This window comes from Astyanax mexicanus, chromosome 9, assembly GCF_023375975.1.
Source record: "Astyanax mexicanus isolate ESR-SI-001 chromosome 9, AstMex3_surface, whole genome shotgun sequence".
In the NCBI taxonomy this organism is placed as follows: Eukaryota; Metazoa; Chordata; class Actinopteri; order Characiformes; family Acestrorhamphidae; genus Astyanax; species Astyanax mexicanus.
Window position 1 is genome coordinate 15,582,220 of NC_064416.1, and position 23,300 is coordinate 15,605,519.

The following is a 23,300-nucleotide window of genomic DNA, read 5'->3' on the forward strand; positions in this document are numbered from 1 at the left end:
CTCTGAATAAAAATGACTTGAAGCCAGAGAGGTCACAGCACCACAAACCCAACCTTATGTAAGAGTAAACACACAAACACTCTCTGCAGTAGAGTGCAGCGAAAGAGTATAAACTAAACAGATAAACAGCTGAAAGACAAGACAACCATATACACTATACTCGTGCTGGGCACAGATGGAATTTAGCCTCCGCCTTTAACCAATCGGTGCATTGACCACAATATTGAGTATACTCAGAAGACCGAGACTCAATATGAGCAATGTGAATAGATACTAAGAAGCTGGACTAAACTCTGAGCCTGATATGAAACAATTACATAAGTGCTGCTTTTAAATGACTAATGAAACAATAGAACCAATATAAGGACTAATAGAAATGGCCCAACTTGATTTAGAGTAAAAATGATTTCCATTGAATGTTTGTAAGGGTTTTTCCTTCTCTTGTTAAATTGTAATTTTACAGATATGAGATAAATATAATATATACATATTTTGCGACAGCATTGCATATTGTACATTTTATGTGTCACACACACACACACACACACACACATACACAAACACAATACTATATGTTGATAAATGAGTGAAATAATTTGTCCCGTACTCAAAAATAGCCAGTTTATAATAATTCTCCAATTCAAGTTGGAGAGTAGAGTCATTTACTCCAACAAGAAACAGTCTATACGATGTATCAATATATCACAAATTGATGTTGTGTCAACAGATCTGTTTTATTTATTACAACTTTTTTGCCACATATAAGATTTGAGTTGTGATTTATGTTTGTGGCTGCTGGTATGGTGATGTAATTAAAGGAATTAAAGAAACTAATAAAAGACACTGTACTATTCTGAATAATACACTCTATTAATAAATAATATTGCAGTACTAATTACATCTTCATATCAGTAACCACATTTAAAATAGATTTTTTAAATAAAAAAATCGCAATATACTGTATTGCTTAAAGTATCATAATATATTGTAATATATGAAATTGTAACCACTTTATTATTATAATACATGTTATATTGTCAAGTTTTTGCCAATACACAGCCCTAGATGTGATAAGATGTTATGATATGAGGTATGTGGATATGACATATTAAATCCAGTTTTTTTCTGTGACCAAAAATAGCCACCAACAGAACCTCACACACACAATCACCTAAAAACACAAAAAGGAAACATTTACATATTTATTTATATTACAGATAAGAAAGAGAGAGAGAGAGAGAGAGAGAGAGAGAGAGAGAGATGCATCTTGTCCCTTAAATGAAAGCCTCAATTACTCATGTGTTCATCTGAGCTGAACGGCTGTAAATGTGCGGAATGCACACAAACAGACTGCAGAAATTAAAGGGGTGTTCAGAGCGCACAGAAAGGACAACACACACCCTGACTCACACTGCTGCATTTCAATGAATACACAGTTAGGTCTATTAAATATGTATTAACCAGCTAGCATCATAACCAGCTCCTATAGAACTGTGGAGCTGATGTAATCACAGCTAAATATGTGAGTAAATGTTATTTATTGCAAAAGGGGTGTAAATGTATACTAAAGGCTGTGGCATTGCCTGTGTAAAACAGGATAGATTTAAACTAGAAAATTGCAATTCCTAAAGGAAAAGGGTGTGCATGGTTGTGCTGTTTAAGCACTGTGGTATCCCAGGAGGTTGCTGCAGTGTTGCTTGGTGGTCACATTATGGTTAAGTTAGAATGTTAGGGGTCGGTTTCAATCCTGAAAGTGTGAACTAAAGTCTGAACCAAGGCTCATGTGTTAGTTAACACTGTATACATTCCATATTAGATTTGGTTTATTTTGGTTTCACACTGCACTTAGCAGTAAATGTACTAAAGAAGCATTTTGTTATGTATATATTTGATCTTGATTGGTCTGTAGATGTGCGTGCACAGGACATCAGCATGTTGTCAGTTCAGCAAGTTGCCTTCCGAGGTGTTGTGACGCATTCGGCCTCCCTGCCAGAGACTGATCTCCTTCATGTGCCTGCGCATCATGCAGCAGAAGGAGCATAGCAGATTACCCATGTATTCCTTTTCATTTCTGTTTATAAATAATGATTAATCTACAGTTACAGTAGATACAGAATCACCACCATAATTTATTGCACCCACAGTGCTGTGTGATGTGTGCACAGCATAACAGATTGCAGCATTACACTGGTTTCTTTTTCTTCTTCTATTGTTTAAGTGATAACAATTTCCGTCCATAACATCCTGCAACTGGTTTAAAAGTCTGAACCAACAAAGATAGATTTTTTTACACAGCAAATAAACCAGACTATGTTTCAATTGATTTGTTTCAATTGAATCAAATTTTGGTCAGAACCATGGTTCACGCTGTTTGACACCTTTCATTTTGGTTGAAACCTAGCTGAAAAGGCCATAGGATTGGGCTAAATGAGATAGGTGTGTTGCATCCTCTGTATTCCAGAAGTATTGCTAAGTGGATACTATTACTGTATATCCCAAGAGGTTGCCATGGTGTTGCTTAGTGACTGCGAGGGTGTTGCAAGGTTGTTGCTAGAAACTTGCTAGGAAATACCAGGTAGTTGCTAAATTGTTGATAGGTGGTCACTGTGGTGACAGTAGTTTGTTGTTATGGTGTTAATAGATGCATCTAAGATGGATGCAATCGTGATGCAAGGTAGTAGCTATGGTGCTGCTTGATGGTTGCTAGGGTATTGCTAGGAAGTAGCTAGACAATTGCTATGGTTTCCTAAGTGGTTGCTATGGTGTTCTATTGTGTTGCAAAGTGGATGCTGTAGTACGCAAAGGTGTTGATATGTTGCATTCAATAGTTGTTAGGTGGTTGCCAGGCAGTTTCTGTAGTATCTCGTGTGGATAGTTTGATGTTACTTGGGTGTTGCTTTGCAATGTGCAACCATAATAATAAAAATCCAGTAGAGTCTAATAAAAAGGGAGGAAAGGAGGAAAGCTGCATAAGGTGACATTAGTATGTGTGTGTGTGTGTGTGTGTGTGTGTGTGTGTGTGTGTGTGTGTGTGTGTAAGTGTGTGTGTATTCTGATAAGCACTGTGAGTGATGAAACACTCCTGGTTCCTTTAATGGGTGTCTCATGGGTCGGTACACCGTGTCCTCTGTCTCTGTGCTTGATAGAACGCATCATTGCTAGTGACAGACACACCGCATTCCCTCACCCTGAAGCAAGGCCTGCATTCTTAACATAACTAACACACACACACACACACACACACACACATACAAACACTAACAGCTAACATCTAAAATCTGTCCTGTGCCTCTAAGTGCAGATGCTCTTGACCTTTCTATGATACAGACCCCAAAATCCCCCCACAGTGTTGGGTGATCTGATTGGCCTGTGCGCACTTATGCACACATGAGGAGGTGATGAAGTGAGGGGCGTCAGTGAAGACACGGCAGTTAAATCATCACGTCCCAGCGTGAAACTGTCTCAGCTGAGGCGATGACGGAATCCCTGCGTTCCCATGGCAACCGCCAGCATCAGCAGAGCATTGCTGTAGGGGGTGAGTGAGTGTGCGAGGTCCAGAAAGAGCCGGTAACAGCCAAATCAGGCAGCACACCTTACGGGTAAGCAATATGACAAAAATATAAATAAATAAATAACATGACTACATTTTCATTTTCACACTGCTGGAATCTGCACATGCTGGTGTGCTGCACTTTGCTGTAACCTTGTGCTACTTTTATATTTTGTGTTTTTCTATGAAGCAAACAGAGCATACTTATTAAATGAAAATATGTGAGTTTTAATGCCAGCTACCAGCCTTGTGGCTTACATAGCATGTCAGCTACCGGTCTAGTTCAGTATTGTTACTAGAGCTGTCTGAAATTTGGTATCAATCCAATACCAAGTAAATACAGGGCCAGTATTGCCGATACTGATAACAATACTGATACATTTTACTACCCCCATCTACCTTTGTGAAGGGGAGAACAATGTACCATAATTTATTAAGTGAATAGTTTCCTTTAAATAATCACGCTTTTGATGATAATAAAACAGGACATAGTTTTCAGGCACATACAAATACTTTTATAAGGTAACTTAGAAATGTTTATAGAAAACTTAAAACTTAAATTTCCCTTTTGGGGTCGTAATCTTCATTTGCATTTAACAAAAAAAAAATCCCTAATGTTCCTTTGACAGTTGACATAAAATATTTATTCACCTATATTCATATTTCAGGTTTGAGGCATAACAATATCTTTTTGTAGGTAGCATATCTATTTTTCAGTTACAGTGAAAGTCTAAGAGGCTAAGAATCGATCTCATCCCACAAGTATCGATAAATACCCATAAATACCAACATTAGTATCAATACTATCAATATTTTAAATCAATCTGCCCACCGCTAATTGCTACTGCTGTGTTAGGATGGTGCCAACTGGGCTCATCCAACATAGCAACAAGCATACTAGCTTGTCCCACAATGCTAATACTGTGTTAGCATGCTAGTAAAATAAGTCGAACCACATTGCATCAGCAGCATTAGCACACTGGCCACAAGACTTTTCCCACATAGCTGAAGTGGTGTTGCCGTGTAACATTGGGCCCCTTGTCAAAGTCAATCAGATTCTTAGGTTCGTCTCTTTTTCCAGATGTTTTGGTTTCTTGATCATAATAGTTTGATTCAGTGAGACTAGAGCTGTAACCAATTATTATTCTGGTAGTCGACTAATCTGATAATTACTTTTCGAGTCGATAAGTCATTGATTATTTCTACCATGTTCTCCATCTCTAAACACAATAGACAACTGAACATGAGATTTAAACAGCATGTAAATGTCTAGTTGTTGTTTAAACATGGAAAAAAACATGTGGGAACATGGGAATATGTAAGCTGTTGTGTTTGGGCACTTTTGGAGACAAAAATTGAGTTGATTGTAATCTGTGTGAGTGAGCCATTTACCCATCTCCCATTGCGTTTGTGTCCCCAGCAATTTGTGTAATGCAGGACTGTTACAAATGAAAGATTAGTCGACAATTAAATTGGTAGTCGACAAATTAAAAAAATAAACGTTGACGATTATATTGATTAATCATTGCAGCCCTAATTGAGAGTAGAACAGATTACACTTTATGGACAAAAGTATTGATTACATTCAGCAACAAGAGTGTTAATGAGGAAAGGATGTTGGATGATCATGACCCCACCTCATCTTCAACTCCTTACATCATCCCAAATGTATTGGATGGAGCACCATCATTCCAGAGAGCAGAGCACACCTCTTCTGTTTCACAGCTCAATGCTGAATGCTGTAGGCAAGGTGTAAATAGATAGGGTAATAGATAGATTTATAGCCAAATGCATTCATTATAATGATACCTGGAGAATCAGTGTGGCAAATAATACCATGCTCTTTCTAAACACCACAGTACTCAGCACTGCAGCTCTGCAGAAGCCTCACTCTCTCATGCTCTGACCTCATCTCCACCTCCGGTGTGAGTTAAAGCCCTCCAGGAAGGTGGTAGGTAAATTGCCCTCATTGCAAGCAATCTGTCAGGACCCCCTGTTGCTTGGCTGACTATGTGCCTGGTCGCTATTTGAATGCTTCTCATTATCACCATGGTAACACCATGGTGACTTTCTAAAAGGAGCTACTGAACAAGCCAGGGTGGAGGTTGGCTCTGGCCTATCTAGGCATCGACCCACAAGAGGTATTGAAGATGTTCTGTGGTATCTGACACCAAGAATAAGTTTAACACTAGATCCTTTACCTTCTATAAGTTGTGAGGTAGTATCTAGGATCTTCATAAGCATCAGTGGTGAGCCTTGGATGCTCAACCACAACCTTGTCCCAAGCAGAATCACTTGTTTGTACCTTCTTGAAGCAATTTTGGTAGGTGCTGACCACTGCATATTGGGGAAACTTCACAAACAAGACCCGTCTTATGTTTTGAAGATGTTCTTCTGACACAGTCGACTAGATAATGGTCCAAACAGGTTCTTGTCAAAGTGTCTCAGATTCTTACGTTCTTATTTTTCCTGCTTTCAAAATATTCACTTCAATAATTGACTGTTTACTTGCTGCTTAATATGTAGACCCCACCCCTGTCAAAAAAGTGAGACATGTTGCTATTGGACAGTCCTCAAATTTGGACTTAATTTAGATGGCTAACTGAAAAACTGTGCTTTTTGAAACTACCAATCTACCAGATTTGGGTCATAACCTCATTTGTGGCTCTTTAAAGTTATTATTATAAGGTTCAATCAAGGAATCAAGGAAATTATAAATTACTTAATACTGCTTTTGTCTGAGTACATGTATCTACTATACAGGGTAGGCTGTCTACTGGATTTTATAGCACTGCTGAGAAGCTCTGACTGCATTTGGTGACAGGTGCATTAGTTATATCAGGATGTTGGATGATCACCACCCCATCTTCTCCCCAAATTCCCAACCAATCCCAAAAGTATTGGATGAAGCACCATCATTCCAGAGAACACAGTTCCACAGCTCCATGGCTCAATGCTTGGGGCTTTATGCCCATCTAGCCCATGCCTGCCATTAAACATGATGAAAATAATAGGTTCATATTTGTCTGCTACAGAAAGTCCTTTTCCGTTGGCAGTGCTTCAATGCATGTACTAGGCAAGCTGTGTGTGCATTTGTGCATCTGTGCCGGCAATGGTTGCAAATTAATGTAGCTAAATGAGCTCTTTAGAAGAGGTTTCCACAAATATTTGGACATAGGATGTACATCTGCCGGGTGTTTAATATGCAAAATACGTGAAAGCTAGCCATGTTTTTGGCTTGGTCTTTATGACTTTGTAGTGATTGATGTAATGTGGCTGGGACGGAATTCACTGAAGGTCATTAACAACACTTCAAAAACTGGATCATGAAAGATGCAGCAGTGTGGCAGCATTTCTTCGGTTTATAGAAAAAAGCTGGAACAGACTGGAAGACAGGTTATGACCTGATGGTTTTTACAGACATCCCCCTCATAAACACACAATTACAGTAGATCCCTCCTGCTCGTGCTCCCGGTAATCCCTGGTGTTCCTGTTATCTGACCTAATAAACACTTTCTGATTGCTGCCCTGTGATGGGGCTGCTGACTGACCCCGGCCTCTAATCTGTTCAAATATTCATCACTGGAACAAGCTGGGACAGCTGGGAGATGCAGTTCACCAATCCTGCAGCCAATATGGCAACCACCTGCCAGCCATGCTTCACTTGAGAGAGAGAGAGAGAGAGAGTGAGAGAGAGAGAGAGAGAGAGAGAGGAGATTGGAGGAGGTAATTTTTCATTATTTGCTAATTTAATCAGCAGGTCCTGACTTCGCTGAGGGTTTGCTCTTGTCTTGACCTGGACTACCATCATAACAACAACTGTTTTCTTTACGGTTAATTAACAGACAGCCGTGCCAGAGGGAGGGGGATGCGATGCGACAAAAGAGAGAGAGAGAGTGGTATACAGTTAACAGAGAAAAATTTGTAAAAGAAGAAAAAAGAGTCAAAAGTGTGCATATAAAGCAAGGAAGGCCCAAAGAGGTGTGGGTTTAAAAAAAGGAAACAATAAGAGAGACTAATACAAAATACAGAAAAGAGAGGCAAATAAAGATTCAAAAAAGACATGAGGTAAAAAGAGAGGTATAGTTATAAGGGAAAGCAGAGAGAATAAACATTTAAAGATAGAAAGGTAACTAGAATTAGAGTTAAAAAAATATGATAAATGAGTTTAATGGGAACTGAGAAAGAATGAAAAAGGAAAGGGTAAAAATAGATACTTGGATAAAACCAAAAGAGAAAATGAGCTAGAAATGAAAGAAAGGAGTATAAATGGAAGTAGAGGGATAATTACTTTAAAAAAAGGAGAAGTAAAAACTGTGTGAATTACAGTTAAAGAAATAAAGGGGTGGCAACAAGAAATGTAGATGAAAATAGAGAATGTGAAAGAGAGAGGGGTAAAAAGAAAGTGGATTAAAAATGAAAAAGTTAGAAAAGAAAGTCATAGGTAGAGAAAAAGACAGAAAACAGATGGAAATAGAGAAAGGAAGACTGAAGGGATAAAAAAAGTGACAGAAATATGCAGTTATTTAGAAAAAATGTAGAAAAAGAAAGAAAAGTATATAAATAGATAGTCAAAGTAGAGAAGAGAGAGAGAAAGAGAGGAAAATAAGAGTGAAATACTACAAAGCTAAAAGAAAAAAAGGATAGAAAGATAGAAAAGGGGCAATGGAAAAAGAGAGGTAAAAAGTATAAAGCGAAGAGAGAGAGAGAGAGAGGAAAAGAGAGAGCAAGCGAAAGAGAGGTAGGGGTTGGTAGTCTGGCTGAGTGCGCCTGGCTCTCTCTGTCTGAGTTAATGGGTCCATCTGCTAGAGTTAGCGTGGACAGCTGCAGGACAGCTCACCACTGAGACCCTCACACTAATGATGCTGGAGTCCACACACACACACACACACATCCACCCACCCACCCTCTTAACCGCACATAAACACACACACACACACACACTCTCATGGTGAGGAACACAGGTAGCTCAGTAGAGTTGATTGCATTGATGTGTCAGACAGAACCCTGGGCTGCAGTAATGATCGAAAAGAATTAGAATCGGACAGATAACACTGCCATCCCTAATCTCAGATAACGATCAGCTCCAATCACACACACACACACACGCACACACACACTCTTTCTGTTCCTCATTCGCTGTCTCAAAGGCTCTGACATTCATAATCCTAGATAACACTCATTGATCTACACTGAGACTAAAGGAACTGATAGGAATCAACCTCTTTCTACTCCCTCCACAGAAAGAGCAGAAAGAGACCGTACACGTGTGTATATACACATGTATGTGTGTGTATGTTTGTGTGTGTATGTAGGAGCCAGAGCACGTGTATATGTAGGCTAGTACCAAGAGGTTCCTGCTGGCATGTTTGTGATCCAGTGACCTATATCCATACATTACTATATGAGAGTGTGAGTGTGAGCAAGGCTGGCTATATATATATATATATATATTCTCACTCGTACACATACTGAATAAGGCCACTGTTCGGACAGTGATATTGATGCTTTCACACAAAAATCTTATATCTCCTATTTTGTAATTCCACATTTTGTCATAATGTGAATCTGGCTGGCTTTCTTTGCAATATGTCACATTTTCATGTTGAATGGACCAATAGAAATGCTCCTTAATTCAATTTTATGCTGACTTGCTTTAAAGGTTATGCAGATTGGACATTTTGGAGGCTCCTGAATGACAGAAGTGATTCTATATTCTTATATAGAATTATAAACACTATGTTCTTAGAGGACACATATTTTCTTCACATTATACATAAATGTGCTCTTTTCCCTGCAGTTCATTGAATGTTTGAGTAGGGTTTCATTGCTTTTTACTCATTATCATTATGTCATTATCATTAATTATCATTACTCATTACATTGTCATTATGTCTGAATTGGCATCTTTTATTATGTATTGCATCTCATATAAACAATGTTTAGCATTCATTTAACTTTAATATGAATGGACTGAGTTAAACATCCATTTTATTATTTTATTATTTATTTAAGTTACTAAATGTATCATTTTATTACTTTTATAGGTTGCAATATACTGTACAGTATATGTATTGTCGTGGCTGAGGTTAAATAAAGAGTGATTGATTCAGCTTTAGGCTGAAACGCTGTACTCTATAGACAGTATATAGCTTTATTTGCAATTGACATCACAAAAACAAACATTCGAATCCAGCTGTGTATACTATATATTTGTCCTAATAAGGTCAATAATCACTAAAATATGGTTTTAAAAATGGTTTTGCAAGATCTTTTTTTCTTCAAAGCATCAACACAGATAATACATACAATATTTCTTTGCTGTCCATTAAAGAACAAAACTCAAAAACCTCTCCAAATCACCAAAACAGCAACTTTACAGGAGAGAGAAAAAATCTTCTAAACTTTCAATGTTAAAAGAGTTTATTTCAGGTAGTTTTTAAGTGTTTCCATTGGTCCATTGTGTAAGGGACAGTTTGTTTGTTAAAAATATGTAGTAAACTGAAAATCGACAAAAATGGAGATACTTGTATTCCATTGGACAGCGATAATTTAGACTCAGCCATATCATTAAAACCACTTGGCTAATATTAAGAGGCTGCAAAAAAGCTCTTAACTTGTTGAGGCATGGACCCCACAAGAGCTCTGAAGGTTTTCTGTGATATCTGGCACCAAAACAAACATTAGCATTAAATAATTTATGTCTTTTAAGTTTGAGTTTGACTTCGATTAGCATCTGTCACAAACTGTCTCCTGTCAAAGTGGCTCAAACTCTTACACATCAACTTCAAGAGCTAGCATCAGCTATGTAGGAATGTCTCTATTTATGCAGAGAATCGTGCTGTTCTTATAGCCTGTGGGAAAAGACGGAATATTAAATTCAGCTTTTTGCTTGCTGAATGCTTTCTGGCCCCGCTGGGCCATGGCTGAAGACAAATATTACATTATTCTGATATATGTTTACGTGCCAGAAGACAAAGCAGCACAGAAGTGATCGCTCTCTTCCTCTTTTATCTCTTTCATGCTTGGCTGGACTCCACATGAAGACCTGTCACTGACAAGTGCTGCATCAGCAAAAGGATAAGGCAGAGGATTTCTTCTTCTTAACACATGCATGCACACACTCCTCCATCCCAGCAGTATCTCAAGTACAGATTCCAGTATTTAAGCCATGTTTTTTTTAAGAGCTGTGAGCTCTTTGGATCTGTCCATGGTGATCCACTCATTTCACCAATCAAGAGCAAACCAAAGTAAATGTCTTAAAGTTTAAATAAGACAGGCTCCTCCAAAATCCTCTCTGACCATGTTCTAATCATCTGATATTACATGTCGTAATTACATGCTGTGAAACAGAATCAGTATTGTGTCTCATGACATTTGCCATGCCTCATGAAAGCTAAGTAATGCTGTACCAACCAGCAAGATATGCGTGTGGATGTGGATGTAATTTCTGCCATAGTCATTTGTCTTTATACATGGTCAATCCTAGCCAGTTCTAACTTTTTTATTACTAATTTCATCTTTTTATGACATATTCCTGCTTCATATGTAACACTGTGGATCGAGGTGTGTTAAATGCCTGAACTAATTTAGAAATGTAATGTCTATCAGTCCTCAATCAAACTCCCTTATTTCTTATTTTATTATAAAGTCGTCACAAAGCAGCTTAACAGAAAAAGAACAGGTCGACGCCTCTTATGGGCAGCACCACAGAGATGCCAATTATTGTGGTGACACAGTGGCAAGGAAAAAAACCCTTTAAGAGGAAGAAACCTTGGAAGGAACCAAGACTCAGTCAGAGGAACCCATCCTACTCGGGTTGATCCGACAAACAAATGACAAACAACAAACAACAAACAAATAACAGAAACAATCTTACTCACAAGATAACACCTTAAAACTTGTACGCATGTATCTTTGCACAAGGACAGTGTACAGGTGGGAAATACGGATTAGAATAAAAATGCTGAACTGACACTTGATACCACTGTTGCTAAAATAGCTAATGATGGTATTGATGTTCAGTGATCAGCTCTAGATAATAACCATCACTCCAGCTCTTTTGACAGAGTTTCATATCTTTAATGAGAGCACTTAAAGCAGCAGTCTCTAAGGTTCATTTTAAATCGAAATAAGTAGTATTTTTGAGTTAGAAGGAAGCATAATATTTTAATTAATGGTTTCAGTGTGATGGCACGACCATTGCTGCAATGTCTAATATAATTTTTACGTAACCTCTTCTTTTCCACATGCTCTGTAAATTTATACAGTCTTACCAGATATGTCTCTAAATACCTAAAATATATGGACTGTTGCTTTAAAAAAAACTGATTTCTTTTCAAGAATTTGTAGCGGTGACTATATAATGCCATTTAATGTAATTTTAATGCATCACTTCCCTTTCAGTGCAGGTTGAATTGATAGAAAACAGCTCCACCGCCTTGCCAAAAGCTTTTCCAGGTCTATGCTTATGGACATTTGTGCCAGTGAGTATCATTTAGCATAATTATGAGGTAACACTTGGACTTGAGGAGGAGAGACAGAGTGTAGTGTAGCACATTCCATCTGTGTGAGAGTGTGTGTATTGTGTGGGTGTGTGTTGGAAAAGGTAATTTCTCTGTGGAAATACAATTGCACCCCTTGGTCATTAATCAGTCCAATCACTTTCAGCCTTGTTGCCTCTCTTTCTCTTTCTCGATGCCTCTCACTACCTTTCACTCTCTCTCTCTCTTTCACACACAATTGCATATATATTTTCCATACATATTTATTTAGGCATTAAAGTTTGAAGCCTCACTCACTGCTGCCGTGTCCAATACTCTGGACTGGGTGAACTGCACAGATATATATATATATATATATATATATATATATATATGTATGCTGCTCTCCTAATACTATATACAGGGTGCACTCAAACATTTCAATTTCTTCTCAATCCCCTACATCCATATGTAAGCAAAAAGTGTGCTGTATAGTAGTTACAGTCAGATATTATAGTATAGTACAGTCAAAATTGTTCTTTGACTTGAATGACTGTGGAACCATTTTTGCCACTATATGGAACAATTTAGTAAATCTACACTATAAAACCATATTTCTCTCTATAACTCTTTGTCCACTAATCTGAAGGATTAGCATTTAACCAGGCAATGAACATTTTAAGCATACAAATTGTTCTTTAAGCTGTATATAGTTTTGTTTTTTACATGTAATAAAGTATCACTCTATAAATATGATACTATGCAGAGATATGTATTCCACCAGTCTGAAAAAAAACTTTAACCAGGCAAAGAACCATCGAATCATACAAAGAGTTTATTGATGTTCCATAGTTCTATAAAGAACCAGTTTTATATAGTAGTAAAAATGGTTATTTGATTAGAACCATCTAGAACAGCATTTTTCAACTGGTGGTTCGGGACCCAAAAATAAAATAAAAAAGTAAAAAATAAATACATTAAAAAAATAGAAATTTAGAAAATTAACGTTCATTTGATTTTGTACTCGTCTTTTATATTAGGGTAAAAAAGAGAGAGAGTTTTTTTTTACTAACTTTATCTGAATATACCGAGACCAGTTGAGAACCCCTGATCTAGAACAATGTACGAACGAAGTTTGTCCACCAATCTAAAGAACCCTTTAACCAGACATACACCCATTAAATCATGCAAGTTAGAGTTATTTGACTTGTCAATAAAACCATTATTTAAAGGTACTATAATAGAACCACATTGTTGTACACTGCTCTCTAACATTCTAAAAACCCATTAAACAACTGAAGCTTATACAAAGGGTTCTTTGAGTTGCAATAGTTCAATATACTGTATAACCACTGTCTTCAGCAGAGAACAGCAGATAATGGGCAATGTGAAACATCCTCACTATGAACAAATTCTATTACATTAACAGCCCTCACCCAGCCAAACTATTCTATGTTACAGTAATTCATCTAACAAATGTAGCTATGCTGTAGATATCTGAATGGAGTAAATTCAATACATCATGTTGTTGTCAGAGCAGTTCAGTGATGGAGGTGTTGCAGGTGTCTCTCCCTCCACCACATTCTCAGCTCAATAAACACATTATAAAATCAATACTGCTGTCACACACAGTCTTCATAAAGCAGCCAATTCCTGTTACAGCTACAGCTTATCAGCTAGCAGCCAGGGTCTGACACTGGTTTCAGTGGTCCCATTCCCCTCCCCACATTAATATACATTGAGTGTACCACAGATTATCAATATATAACTTTATTAAATGTGCACAAATGTACATATATTTATACATCTAAGAACACATGTATGTGTGTAATTCTTATATTTTATACGCTCTTATGCTCTTATTTCAAATTCTGCTTATAATACAATTCAAACATATACCATGTACATATGCTACTGGTCATATATATATTTTATTTTAATATATACTTTGGATATAGATCTTGATTTATTCTTATATTTCTATTATATACAGTACATCTTCATACAGATTCATATATTTGCAAAATGTTATACTTTTGTATTTATTTTTCATACATTCTTATATTTACAAATATTTCAAGAAATATTTAATGTCTGTAATGTGTAATATAGATAATGTGTAATATACATAAATTATGTATTTCTTAATAATCTTAATCATTATTTTTCCATCATATACTTCTTTTTTATATATTCTTATACTTGCAATAAGTAATTGTAATTCATTATGTGCTTATTTGTGTTAGTGCACACTACTAATAAAAAAAAACTTAAAAGATTTAATTCAATTAGTATATGATTTTTTTGTATGTGTACATATACATATTTGTATATGTCTTTATACATAGTACTTAATTGTGTATTGTACACTCCTGTAATGTCAATATAGTTCATGATCTATTTATATACTGAATATTATAATAACTTACTGTATACTTTTCTAGTTACAATTCTTACTTTCAATATACATTATACATAGTCTTTATATTTACAATATATTTCATAGTATACTGCACATTCAATTCCAATTCCAGCTGGCAGGATTTGACAGTGGTTCTGGTGGTCCTATTTCCCACCCCCCAAAAATATATTTCATTATGTACTTAACAGAATACAATATATCTACATATATACATGCATATATTTACATACATTATACACTTGTATACATTACTGTACCCCAAAATGCAACACACTGCCAAGACAGGCCAAGAAAGGGAGAGGAGAAGAGATCCTTATCCACACACACACACACACACACACACACACACACACACACACACACACACACACACACACACACACACACACACACACACACACACACACAGATAAGAGAAGAGATGATCAGATGGCCAAGTTGACAGTTATCTCCTAAAGCAAGAAAACACTGCAGGAAAAAATTAAATAACATTGAGCATCATGTTTGTTCCATAATTGTCCTCATCCTCATCATCTTCCTCCTCATCATCCTCATCATCTTCCTCATCAGTACCATCCTCACCATCATCTCTGTCTCTATCATCCCTTACTGTAGTGTTGTCTCTAGGCAGAAGGGGATTGTGTAAGCACACTATACTATCACTCTCATCCACACACTGTCTCTCCTACTCTCTCTCTCTCTCTCTCTCTCTCTCTCTCTCTCACTCTTTTCAGCATTTTATCCGTTTCCCTTGGCAACCGCAGGACTTACCCGTGTGCGCATGGGAGACAGCAGTCCTTCCATGTCTTCCTCTTTTTATCCACAGTCCTCTCCTAAAATCCTTCACTGTGTCATCGCCCCGTACCTCTCCCAGTCCACAGTGCACAGTGCACAGTCCACACACACACTCACACTCACTCACTCACTCACTCACACACTCACAGAGAGAGAGGGAGAGAGAAAGAGCAAGGGATGAGCCCGGCTGCTCCGGACACACACGCCTCTGAGCGCGCACACACGCACACACGCACACACACACACTCTCAGCAACGTCAGCACGTCACCCCCGCCGGGGAGCCTCACTGCAAGCATCTGTATATATGAGTGTGTGTGTGTGTGTGTGTGTGTGTGTGTGTGTGTACATGTGTAGGTTGTCTATTGATGTTAAATGTATTGCATTGTGTTGATTGTTGACTCAATGTGTGTGTGTGTGTGTTTGTTTGTGAGAAAAAAGGGGCAATTGTTTCCCCCTATATATATATGTGTGTGTGTGTGTGTGTGTGTGTGTGTGTGTGTGTGTGTGTGTGTGTGTGTGTGTGTGTGTGTGCCTGCAGCGATGTTTGTTCACTCTGCCTGACAAACGATCAGTGGGGTTTTTAGTCCCCCAGCCTGAATCACAGCACCTTACCCTACCTCCCTCTCTCCCTCTCTCTCTCTCTCTCTCTCTCTCTCTTTTCTCTTCTTTCCCTTCTCATCCTCTCCCTCTCTCTTACCCCGAATTCAACCATCTCTCTATCTTTTTCTCTTCTTTCCCCTTCCCATGTTCTCCCTCTCTCTTACCCCAAATTCAACCATCTCTCTATCTTTTTCTCTTCTTTCCCCTTCCCATGTTCTCCCTCTCTCTTACCCCAAATTCAACCATCTCTCTATCTTTTTCTCTTCTTTCCCTTCTCATCCTCTCCCTCTCTTTCTCTTACCCCGAATTCAACCATCTCTCTATCTTTTCCCTTCTTTCCCCTTCTCATCCTCTCAGTCTCTCTTTCTTCACCCCTTTCATCCAACCCTTTCTCTTTCTATTTTTTCTTCTTTCCTCTTTCATACTATAACTCTCTCTCTTTCTCTCCTTCATCCTCTCTTTCCCTCTCTCTTTCTCTTTTCCTGATTATCTATTTTCTCTCTCCTATTCTCTTTCCTTCGTGCTCTATTGCAATCTCTCTCTTTCTCTCTCTCTCTCATCATATTTTTTACCAATTTCTCTTTATCAATGTCTCCCTCTTCCTCTCCCCTTCCATATCCTCCTCTTTTTCTCTTCCTCTATTTTCTCCTTTTCTATCACCATTTACCAACCCCTTTCTCTTTCTTTCCCTTTTCTCTCTATCTCTCATCCTTTCTGTCCCCCCTCTCTCTCACTCTCTCTCTCCTTTCTGTCTCTCATTCACTCCTTCTATTTCCCAATGTGTCTCCCCTTCCTTATTCCCCTCTCTCTTTCTCTTTCCTCCTCTTTCTTCCTTCCCACTCTCATCCTCTCTTTTTTATCTTTCTCTTTCTATCTGTTTCTCTTGTTTCTTTCTCACATCATTAATCACTTCTTTTGCTTCTTCTTTTTCCTCTTCTTGCTATTGCAGCCACTCTTTCCAAGTCCTCATTCTCTTCCTCTTCTAATGTGTCTCCTACTGCTTTTCTTCTCTCACCTTCTATTCTCTCTCTTTCTATCTATCCTCCTTTTCTCTCACCCCTATCTCTTCTTTCCTCTCTCTTTCTCTTTTGTCTGCTTTATTGCAAACTTTCTGTCTCCCCATCATTCCTTTTTTTTCCCAATGTGTCTTCCTTTGCTTCTCTCATGATAACACACACAGGTACACACACCATCCCACTGACCCTCTAAGTGTGTGTGTGTGAATATGTGTGTGTGTGAATGTGTGTGTGAATGTGTGTGTGTGTGTGTTTGTGGCTCAGTTGTTAGTGAGGACAAAAGGAGCTACTTTACTGCTTAGCAACCTGATCTGCCTCCGCTCTCCTTTAACTCAGAATGACTCACTCTATCTAGCACTCCTCCCACTGACCCTGTACACACACACACATACACAAACATACACACACACACACACACACGCACACACGAACACACACACATCAGCATACATGCATCTGAATAATGCTAATAATAAGCATTAAATGAGTAGAGCTTGAGTGTAGAACATGACTGAATCACTGCTGGCCACAGGCTTGGTCACCATGCAGTGACCAGTAGAGGGGCACAGTCTACATTCATTCATTAATTCAATTCAATTCAAATGTATTTATATAGACCTTTTTTTTTTTACAACAAATGTTGTCACAAAGTGGCTTTACAGAGATACAGGTCCAAACCACTTATGAGTAAACACCACACTGATAGTGGCAACAGTGGCAAGGTGATGGTGGCAACAATAAGAGGAACCCATCCTCCTCTGGTCGACCCAGCCAGCACAAATAATAACATAACAACACAACAACAACTGTACAGAAAGATAACGGGCAGCCATAGTTAATGTAGAAACAGGTCATTACGAGTATGAGTAAGTGCTGAAAACAAGCAAGGCAGTGGAGAGTCAGGCTGGGCAACATCAGGACACAACATCCAAATTAATGAATTCTTTATGTGTGTGGATATTTTTTTCTCCATACTCCCAGGCAGATGGCAGTGGCATTACCACACCAATACCACACCACATAACAAGGCTTTATATTGGGGAATTGGTACTTTACAGCATACAGGTATCCCAGTAGTACTTCAACTAGTGGATTTTTCCAATAAATACTAATATTAATAATGCCACCTGCAGTGCTGGGAGTTATAGTCACTATTCTAAATCAAACTGTCAAACTATTAATTGACACTACTCTGTGTTTATAGAAAATAATACAATTTTAATATCCTCTGCATGACTTGGAGTGGAATAGATGCATGCATACAAATAAGAATGAATTAAAAAACATTTTAACCCACTGTGGGTTCATTCTTATTTGTATGCATGCATCTATTCCACTCCATTCACCTATATAGTGCATCACATCACATTTTATTTACTGATGGGAAACTTCATTCATTAAATCAGCACTCTCCACTTGAAAGGGCACCTTCTACTAGAAGGTCAGAAATGCACTTATAGAGGGCACCTTATCAGAATTTATTGCAATAAGCAAGATCAACATTTTCCTCAGAAAAAATGCAGTTAATAGGACACTTTAAGTAACACATTTTTAACCTTGGGGCACTAAGTGGGTCTGCCAGGTGCTCCACACACATCACTTTATTCATTCTATTATTAATACTTTTCTACAAGGATGAGTCAAGCTATATGTGTGCATTTGCACACCTGTGCTAGCCACAGGTGGCCACAAATATTTGGACATTTAATTTGCACATTTGTTTTTACATTATTAAACATCTTCCACATTTTGGTTTAGCATGCAAGTCTCTGAGTAGAACCAAAGTCTTTATAAGCAAGTCAGTTCTAATGCAGTTGGGTAATTGTATCCTCTCAGTCCTGCATCCTATCTGTTTTAAATAGGGAGAGACTGAAATACACTAAACCTATTAATCATTGGAACAACTTATTTTACATCACTGATCAAATCTGACTTAAACCTTATGATTTGTTTATAACGCTTGTCTCCATAATGCATAAAAAAGTGATTTTTCGGCTCATTCTGGCTACTGCGATTGCACAGATCTCCTTATCAAGAGGGAGCTTCTCAATTAGCATCCTGAGGCTACTCCAATTGCAGCATTAGCAGCAAGCTGATCGGATATTTTTTGTTTGAAGGGGGCGGTACGAGAGCTCTCAGTCATATTTCAACCAGTGGCTGGTCTCTTCATTACTGTTGTGTTTGGTTGAACTGCTTTAACGCATCATTTTCTTAATTATTAATTGCTTAGTTGAAAATGCACTGTCTACAACTGTAAATTAACAATTCTTTTCTGAGTTATTATCTCCATGTGTCTTCTCTTAAACAAGCATGCTCAGACACACACACACAAACATAAACAAGCACACACACACACACACTCTTTCACCATCTCTCATCACCATCCCTTAAGCTGCAGCCCTGATTCTTAGATAACTGAGAGATTTCCATACTGTCACAAGTTTTCTCGTTTATCTCGTAAATCTTCTCTCTCTCTCTCTCTCTCTCTCTCTCTCTCTCTCTATATATATATATATATATATTTTTTTTTTTCTTTTTCTGATCAGCGTGTCAGTAACCATAGCAACAGCAGAGACACACTGATCATGCACCTCCTCTGAGAAAACACTGCAGCAGCACACCTTACACCTTACACTCCAGCTCTGCTGCAGCTGATGGTGTCAGTGCTGTGTTCAGCATTTCTTACATGGTTTTGACGACGGTGTCATAGCACCTCCCCCCCCCCCCCATGCTTAACAGGCTGATCTGTTCTTCTATCTGGTCTGTGGAGAGTGTGAGTGTGTGCATGCTGTGTGCAGGTTGTTTGAGGTGTGTGTTTGTTGTGTGTCATTCCCACAGCACGTGTGTGTGTGTGTGTGTGTGTGTGTGTGTGTGTGTGAGTGAGTGAGTGGAGTGCTGCTCTTTTCTGTGGGCTGACCTACTTCCCTAACTCCACTCCAGCTCAAGGAAAACTCCGCTTTTCAGTGAACCGCTGCTCTCATTAGAGCTTCCTGAGGCTGGAGTTACTGTGGGATTGGAGTTCAGTCCAATTATACATCTCTCCCTCTTTTATTCTCTCTATCTCTCTTACTCACTCTCCATCTCCCTTCAACTTTTCTTTTCTGACTGTAGATCTCTATACAGTGTACACTATATGGACAAAAGTATTGGGACACCTGCTAAGGCATTGTATCTTGCACAATGCTTGTATTGGTATTAAAAATGAGTTAATCTGCTTTTGATGGAATAATTGCAAATAAACATACAGTACAGAAAAACGTAACAAGGAATTTTCTCATTTTTAACTAAGTATGTTATATCCTGTGATCCAAGCTGAAGAACAAATTCTAGTTCCAGATTTCTCCTGGATGCCCTCAGCCAGCATGTGTATATGTTCAGTTCCATCAGCAGCTCACCTGATTTACCAAATTGATCAATTTACCAAACCAGCTGTTGATTAATATGATGATCAATGATCTATTAATGCTAACATCTGTGGAGAGAGAGTGCTCAGTGTGAAGCTGGTTCAACCATTTAAGATTAATCTTAGTGCTAAGAACATTTTGGGAAACAGGCAGATACTGTAGATATTCTGTGTGTAAATGTGCTTGTTTTCATAGCGCCTTAGTTTCCATATACATAGACATAGGCATTAATCATTCAGAATATTATAACCACCTACTGTACCTAAAACTGTGTACCTCTGTCTTGTGCCACCAAAACAACACTGAACCAATAAAGCATAGACGCCATAAAACCTCTGAAGGTGTCCTGTGGTATCTGGCACCAAGATTAACATTAGTAGCAGATAATTTATGCCCTGTAAATTGTGGGGTTCAGCCTCAATACTGTATCAATGAGTCTTCCATGGAACCCTTTTGATTGTTTGGTAGGTACTGATCACTAAATACTGGGAACACTCCAAAACACTCCAAACTCCAAATGTTCTGACCCTGTCTATGAGCATCACTGGTATATTGTTCTCGCTAAAGTATCTCAGATCCTTATACTCAGCTTTACTTAACACATAAACTTGAATAACTGCTTAAATCACCATGCTGTGTGTAGATTCCACCCCTTTACATTTAGTTGTGTTAGCTTGACTGGAACCAGAGAATTAGTGTTATTCATGTCATTTGTTAGTGGTTTTAATGTAATGGCTTGTTATCCCTTTATATACTGTAGGTTTACACAATACAAGGCATTAAATATTCATATTACATTAAACATAAGGAAAATTGCATTCATTGTTTAAAATAATAGCAGGATTCCTGTCTTCCATCATTTCAGCACATTATTTGTATCGCAAGGCTGTGTGTGTGTGTGTGTGTGTGTGTGTGTGCATGTGTGTGTGTGCGCACGTGTGTGTGTGTGCTCTATAGCAGACTCATCCATCCTGGTAATGTGTAAGTGCTGACAGCAAGTGTTAAAGTGTCACAGAAACATGTCCTCTCATAAAAAGAAGATGGAAAACCAAGAACAAACACACACACACACACACACACACACACAAACAACCTCTCTTCTAGGCCAATACACACTCTGTACACACACTCCAAACACACTCCAGTCCAACTCAGGCACCAGACAGCGGTGGTAATTGGTAAGCCATTACACATAACATAACAGAAATTTCACTCTCCTGCTTTTCCATCACACCTACTTCACTACACACCACTGCACCAAAAACCCACTAACCATAACGCTGCATATGAAGCCTGCTGATTGGCTGGCCTGGCGCTAGAGGGCTGAATGTCTGAAAGTGTTTCCCGCGATGCCCAGCTTGCTTAACCCAGAGGAGTGTAATTTGCTGTAAGTAGAGCAGCGAAAGACCTTTAATTAGAACCTAAAGAACACACGCTATTAGCCGTATGCGACTGGCAACAACAGGGAATCTGAAAGCTTCCGCCATGGGAAGGCTCCACTCTAATACCAGTAATCATTAATTAGTTGTCATTAATGCAGAAACCCTAAACAGAACAATTAAGGAGTCGGCAGGAGCCCAATCACTTAAAGCGGATTTCATCTAAATTACAAATCTCCCCAGAACATAATATCTCTCTTTTTATACTGTAAGTTACACATGCACGCTTAAGTGTGTTCAGGTTTCTCAGATTTTGCTATGTATAGGGATATGTTTGAGTAAAATTAACATTGTTGTTTTATTATTCTATAAACTACAAACAATATTCCTCTCAAATATTAAATAACTATATTGTCATTTAGAGCATTTATTTGCAGAAAATGAGAAATGCAGAGCTTTCAGACCTCAAATAATGCAAAGAAAACAAGTTCATATTCATAAAGTTCAGAGCTCAGAAATCAATATTTGGTGGAATAACCCTGGTTTTTAATCACAGTTTTCATGCATCTTGGCATGTTCTCCTCCACCAGTCTTACACACTGCTTTTGGATACCTTTATGCCTGCACTCCTGGTGCAAAAATTCAAGCAGTTCAGCTTGCTTTAGTGGCTTGTGATCATCCATCTTCCTCTTGATTCTTTTCCAGAGTTTTTCAATTTGATAAAATCAAAGAGTCTCTTATTTTTTTTCCAGAGCTGTATATATTTCTGCAACTTTTATATAAATATTGCAACTTTGAAAATATATACAAATTTTAATAATTTTAATTATGCGACATGTCATAATAGTAGTGATGCACTCTATGTATCCAAATAGGTCAAATAAATGTTGTTGGGCAGATATAATGTACCTCTGGTAGATATTTCATGGAAAATTAGAATAATTTGCATTTCCATTTTATATTATGTAGCCAAAACTTTATTTGACATCGCACAAGACATAACATTGCATACCCTGCAATGTGACCATTGAGCATGTGCACATTGTGATACCAAAGCTTAAACAATATATTATGCAGCCCAGCCAGACTCCTTTTCTTTATCTTTTTGAACATATTTAACCCTTTCAGTTTTTTTTAACCTGAATTATCTCCAGTGATGTAAAAGATAAGGAATGTGGTTTTCTGTCTGTTTTCTATTGTAAAATCTATATAGCAAATCATCAATAGCTTGGCAGAGCCAAGCTACTGTTTCATTGGTTTATAAACTTGTTCATTTTCTGGTTCATGGTCTATTCTGATAGACAACAGCATTCAAATAGTGTTAATAGTGTTTATGTAATGCCAATTGTAATGGATGCAGGGTCTGAAATGGTTCAAGATTAATATTCAAAAATCAGTGTTTCAGTACATACATTTCTCAGGGGCATCATGTAGCATTTAGACTGTCTGCATTCTATTAAAGCCATATTGAGACCACAGAAAGTCACAGTAGACCACATGTAACTTAATGTAATTAAATTTACACAGTAAAAAAATTGCAAATATGCTTTTGCTAAACAAACAAATGCTAACTTTTATTTATTTATTTATCATTCTTTATAGCAGTGCTCTGATACACAATACTCCATTATTATAAGTCATGGCCTCTGG

The 23,300-nt window shown here is 37.9% G+C and overlaps 1 protein-coding gene across 2 annotated transcripts in view; it reads right to left on the minus strand.

Moving 5' to 3' along the window:
* The window catches only part of frmd4a (FERM domain containing 4A), a 221,781-nt gene that overhangs the window by 167,059 nt on the left and 31,422 nt on the right, over window positions 1-23,300 (minus strand). The window contains exon 1 of one of the 2 annotated variants that reach the window (XM_022679567.2): window positions 15,227-15,450. The exons of the other annotated variant lie outside the window; for it this stretch is intronic. Within the exon in view, the coding sequence (XP_022535288.1) occupies window positions 15,227-15,259 (33 nt within the window). The 5' untranslated portion in view covers window positions 15,260-15,450. Of the gene's footprint in view, window positions 1-15,226; window positions 15,451-23,300 lie in introns of those variants that run through there. 2 annotated transcript variants of the gene reach the window in all.